At 43.5% G+C, this 6,000-nt stretch overlaps 1 protein-coding gene across 1 annotated transcript in view; it reads right to left on the bottom strand.

Moving 5' to 3' along the window:
* Positions 1–1,394: 1,394 nt before the first annotated feature.
* Positions 1,395–6,000, bottom strand: part of LOC104467931 (brain-specific angiogenesis inhibitor 1-like) — a gene marked incomplete at both ends in the record, with an annotated part of 57,205 nt that continues 52,599 nt past the window's right edge. The window contains 3 exons of the mRNA XM_010081904.1: positions 1,395–1,448; positions 3,564–3,671; positions 5,159–5,194. Of these exons, the coding sequence (XP_010080206.1) occupies positions 1,395–1,448; positions 3,564–3,671; positions 5,159–5,194 (198 nt within the window). The remainder of the gene's footprint in view (positions 1,449–3,563; positions 3,672–5,158; positions 5,195–6,000) is intronic.

The following is a 6,000-nucleotide window of genomic DNA, read 5'->3' as shown; positions in this document are numbered from 1 at the left end:
TCCAACCTTTATGATTCTATGATTCTATTAGTGTGTTTTAAAAAATTGTCTTTTCAACTTGCAGTCATCAGATCTTGCTATATGTCAGTCTGTGAATATCTTCTGACCCTAGAACTGAAAAGTTAGTTTTGGATAATAGTGTCTACATGCCTGATTAGTTCATAAAGCCACAAATGAGACCCTTTTACTCTGCTGCAGTGGTGAGGTGGCCTGGGCTTGAATGCAGGTGGATGTGTGGACCTGTATGCTTTGGACATGAGTCCTGCCGGACACCGGGATTTTAACCAGGAATATTTCAGTGTGCTTCCCATGCAAGTATTCTTATGGTTAAGGTACATGTCACATGGAAGAGATTTCATGTGTGCTAAACTGAAAAAAAAAAAAAAAAAAAAAAAAAGTGGAAAAAATCCAAGTTTGTTGCCCAAGGAAGGACAATTCTGTATTACTGCACTCTGAGACTCAAGTTACTTTATCATTAGCAGTGTGCTTTGGTTTGTAGCAAAATGCAGCAAACACTGGGGCCACAGGGGTTCATGGGAATGCATGAAATATGGTCAAGATTCAGATGTGGCCAGTGTTTCAGGCAGTGTTCTGATTCTCCTAATTGCTTACCTCTGACAAACCTTCAGGTCTTTGCTGAAGACCTCTTAAAAGTCATGTTTTACCACCAAAGCTGTAAAACTCTCAACAGTAAACATGTGGTGGTCAAATTTTCAACCCTGTTCCTGAAGAAACAGAAGAACTATTTATCCCTCGCATTCTTCTGTTGGTTCTTCCTTCAAAACTGGCAATGTAATAGTTCATCTGAGAGGAACTATGTATGTAGTGTGATAGGGTAATCAGTTTTTGGCCAGTGCAGTGAAATACAGAGGGGTATCATTTACATCAAAACCAAACCCCAAACCAATCCCCAAAAAGGGCCAGAATAATTCCTAGGAATTCCCAAAAAAGCTTTGTCCTAGGCAGACATTTAGTTCAAGTCTCAGCAACACCTTTCTAACCTTGGAGTCAAAGGAGGAGAGAAGAAGTGCAAGAAGATTAGGAAAAATATCGTATCTTGGAAAAGGCAAAGGACAGTGGGACTTACTGCCAGGAGAGGCTGGGAAACTGCTAGAGAGAGACTTGGTAGCTTGACTTTGTGGTTGCTTATTTAAAAGGGAAATCAAAAATACATCAATGCAGGCAGATGGACTAGACCTAGTAAATAACCCTTCTGCTATATGATGCTAGGTGTGAAAGGGTTCAAGGGTATTCCAGGATCCTTATAACCTTGCTCATGCCCACAAGGCAAGGATTTTCCTACTGGTGAAGGAATGCATTTGGATTCATGCGTCATGGAAGGGTTTGGGACAGGTCTACAGTGTTCTTCAATGCAAAATGAAAGCCAGACTTACGCTAAAGTTAGTTTTATCACTTCCACCCGAAGAAATACTCCATCGTTTTATAACCTAAACATATGAAAAAGAGAAAAATTTATTTTGTTGTTACTTTAATGTCTGGTATCTGCAGCTTGCCTTTGCAGGGCAAGCTGAAGATGGGGAATGATTTCCAGTGGGGTCCTCTAGCAGCAAATGGCAGAAAAAGAGGTGAAGAAATCTATTTGTTTTTCTTTGTACTGCTTTGGATGTTTTTAAACCAATACCCACTACTGACTTGCCAATACTGATCTTCACAAGCTCCCCTCCTCGGGTTACATCCAAGGGAAAACCACAACATGAAAAAGATTCAGTCAATATGCAAAGGCCACCTTCACAGCTTCTTCCCAGCAGTTCAAAGCTCTTTGATGCTGAAACTGGCAACTTTAATTCTATATAGATGCACGTCTGAAATGCTCAAAACAACTAAATCTATAGAACTCTCCTGCAAACATACCACAGATTAGCTTTTACATGGTATTTAAGTATTTTTGATTTTACAGCTGTGTCATACCTAAATAATAGAAAAAAAAACAGAGAGATAACATTCAGAGAAACGCATTGGGATTCTGGGCCAACACAGGCTTCTTTGAGTGGAACGTGTCAGCCATATTCACTATCCCTCTCATTCTGTAACTCTGGACAGCCCATAATGACACCTTGCCACACAGAATAACAGTAGGATTTGCTGGGACCACATCTCCAGAGCTCAACACAGTGAGATCTGAATACAGACCAAAGGCTCTGTAGTGCTCTGCTTCCATAAGGAACCAAACTAAACGTCTCGTTCAGTTACCCTGTGAGCTTTGGTCTTGCCCCTAAGGCAGTCCCACCAAAATAAGTCTCACTTGTGCCACCTTCACCATGATGAAGGTGACTGTGCATTCTGGATATTATTTTGCTTGCGAATGACCAAGAATGTTAGAAATAGCTCAACTTACCCCTTTCCTGAGTGCAGGCACAACCCAAATTTAATTTCTTATTGCCAGCCTAGTTCTGCCACTTGTTTTTTCCCTTCTGCTGGAGCAGATATGCTTCCCTGAAACCTTTTGGCTCTTGCCCAGCAGGCCTAATGGGCTGAGACACACAGGAGGTGCCATCAGCCTCCTCTTCCTTATTTGTATTCTCCACCTCACTTACTACTCAGGCTCCTGATATCTGTTTCTAGTACCAAATCTCTGCCCCTCGGAAAGGCTGCAAGGCCCTTCCCTCAGCCTGCTTCACTCAAAGTCTCTTCTTGCCTGGGAATCATAGAATCACAGAATGGTTTGGGTTGGAAGTGACCTTAAAGATCATCTAGTTCCAACCCCCCTGCCATGGGCAGGGACACCTCCCACTAGCCCAGGTTGCTCAAAGCCTCATCCAGCCTGACCTTGAACACCTCCAGGGATGGGGCATCCACAGCTTCTCTGGGCAACTTGTGCCGGTGCCTCACCATCCTCACAGAAAATAATTTCTTCCTAATATCTAATCTAAATCTGTAGTCTTCCAGTTTAAATCCATTACCCCTCATCCTGTCACTACAAGAGAAGTTTCCTCCTGTTGAAGAAAGCCAAGTATACGGTGATCAGCTGCCACAAATACCGTTATGATACATTCAATTAGCACGCAGTCCCCAAGAAGTGCTTCCACCATCCCATCTTAAATCCTATTGCGATGGCTTTCCTAAATAGCTATGCCCATCGCTGCCACCTTGGCCTCCAACTCATCCCCTCCAGGTGGGGTGGATAATTCCTTCAGTCCCCATCTGCTGCCCTCTCCACTTTCCACCTAGATTTCCTCAGGGTTGTTCTAGTTTCCAGTTCCTAGCTATGAGTGGATGTATGAGGCAATCAGAGATGACCTGAAAGTGAATGCAAAGAACAGACACAAACAAGGGGAACAAACACAAGGAAGATAACACAGACTCTATTCCCCACAAATAGACATGAGGATGGACGTTCTCCTGGGCTGCTGAGCACTCTGCTAGTGGTACCTCTGTGACTGTCCGTGTCCTCTGTGGTGCACATATGCTTGTTGCAACACTCATGGTCAGAAAATCAAGGTAAGGTATTCAGTGAGAGCTCCTAAACTTTCCTGCTTCTTCCCATGCTCCTGCTGACACTAGAGGGCTCTAGGAGGTGATGGTTCTGGAAGTGCCTGACTAACCTTGCTGTCCGTTGTTGCTGGAGATTCCTTCTCCTTCTCCGCGTGCTGGAGTTTTCTGTTCAGGTCTTGGAACATGTCTTGGTGACGTTTTCTTGTGTGCATGATTTTCTGAAGCAAACATAAGGGCCACAGGTTAGCAAACCATACTCAGTTTTACAGAAAAAAACTGTCTTCTCCCCAAAGTTGCATACAATATTAAAACCTAGCTCTGTCTCCCAGCAGGTGCAATCTGGCATGCCTAAACTACTTCAAAGTTCACTGAGCACCCAGTGCAGCACTGTCTTTATTTTCAGGATGAGACGGTGGGAGAAAGTGGAAAAGACTAACTTTTTACCTTATGGTTACCCTAAACCTGCAGCTGCCAACTGTTGCTGCTATAGAATTTGTGTTTGACTGGCAAAATTCTACTACCTAGACCTAGGAAGCTTTGCTGACCTTATCTAACTGACATCTGGCCCCATGCCCACTCTGTTTCCTGTGTCTCCTTTGCAAAGGTGTTCAGAGCTTACCCAATTCTACCAAACATGTAGAATTTTGGTACAAGAAGTTCCATCAGAAACTATTCTGCATTTTCTTTTTCTTTGTATTTTGGCCCTCCTGCATTTCACTTCTACCTTCCACTGCCTGAAAGAAGAGGCAGGACCAATTTCTATAAGAACTTCCCTTTGCATATAAGAGCATGTTGAGTATGGCTTTCTTGTGCTCTGCAAAGTGTTATATGATTGGAGAAGGTAGGCTCAAATAATTTGGGACCAACTTGAAGTATCAGCTTAGATGTACCCATCGTGCCTCAATTTCAGATCAAGCTCACAACCTGGAGCTCTGAAGTGATTCTAGAATTAAGGCAAATCCTCATGGGACCTTGATGCGACTCTGTTTTGGAATAAGCTAGCAGCTTTGAAGGGAAGGCTAGCTCTGCCAGGAAGTCCATGACTGGACTCAGGATAGATGCACTAGCTCTTGCTAGCCCCTCAGACCCTCTGTGGACAACTGGCTCCGTCAAAGCTTCATGCTCTGTGCCTCAGCTGTGAGGACAAACATTTCCTTACATATGTTATAGACTTTTTCCACCCAGGTTGACGCTGTGAAGTTCATTAACAGGTGTGAAAGACCAGGGCTGACAATAGGTTGTGACAGTGGGGACATATCAGCTTCCTTTCTGTTAAACAACAGATCTTGTGCACAAAAGGCAAGGCATTTTAGGCCACCAACCAAATGTCTGTGTGCTTCCCAAACAGGAACATGGTGTAGTCAACTACCACTCTATCAGCTCTCTGTAAGCATTTTCCTCACGGAAGAGAAATTACAGGTCTTGGGCAAGCCAAAGTAGGATCTTGATTTACAAATGTTTACACAGAAGCTACTGCTCCATAAATTAAACATGTGTTAATATAAATCATCCATTTGTTTAGCTGCACAGAGTAAGCCTTAATAGGCATCCAGCACAACTCTTTCAACCCACCGTTTTTAAACACTTGAAGAAGCTCTTTGGCAAAGGCAGTACTCCTGCAAAGGTGCCAGAAAGAAAATAAAGCAGCATTTCTTTTTCCTCATCCTACCCCTGGAAAAGCACATTCAGATAGGGATGTACTCACCTCAAAATCTAGCTCTGCGTACCGGGATTTCCGCCTCTGGTTATTCAAAAGAAAAAGAGATGAGTGAAGGTTAGCAAGGGGTTGATGCTGGTGAGTGGACACAAACTCAACCACACAGTAGATAAAACAGGAAGAATGCTTCTCCTTTTCCTTCTTCCTACACCTTTTAATGTGTTTATCTGACTCTTCATAATGGAAAGTGCCAGCCATTTAGAGGGATCCCTACTAAAAAACACTGAGCCTTGAGGAGGGCTGAGTACAGGCTAAGCATGGGAGTTTGGCCAGTTTAAGCTCTGTCCTAATTATTAGCTTGCAACTTATTCACAGACTGGAAAGCAGAGAGGGAGCAGCAGATCAGCCAACTGATCTGCTGGAGCTTTTGAGCACCAGTCAGCCGAGACTGAAGTTTGGACAGCAATGACAGAGACCTGCTCTCTGACAATAGGCAAGAAAAGGGCCAGATGTCCTAGCACAGACCTCAGCATAAGATCTAAGGTCTAGAGAGAACTGCTAATACACGTAATGAGTTATCCCAGGTCAGAAGGAGAGGGCTGCACTTCTGCAAAACTTTTGACATTCCTCTGATGCTAAGAGCATTGTGGGGGCATGTCTTAGGGACATTTTACACCTGTGATCACTCAGGTTTTCTCATCTGTGTCATAGAATCACAGAATCATAGAATCATAGAATAGTTAGGGTTGGAAAGGACCTTAAAGATCATTGAGTTCCAACCCCCTTGCTATGGACAGGGACACCCTCCACTAGCCAAGGTTGCTCAAAGCCTCATCAGAGGATAGAAGGAGAAAAGGTAATGCAAGCCTCATGATAATATAATACTGGCA

Source organism: Pterocles gutturalis, unplaced genomic scaffold, assembly GCF_000699245.1.
Source record: "Pterocles gutturalis isolate BGI_N339 unplaced genomic scaffold, ASM69924v1 scaffold4109, whole genome shotgun sequence".
Classification (NCBI taxonomy): Eukaryota; Metazoa; Chordata; class Aves; order Pterocliformes; family Pteroclidae; genus Pterocles; species Pterocles gutturalis.
Note: the sequence above shows the minus strand (reverse complement) of the source record. Positions and strands in the feature narration are given on the sequence as shown.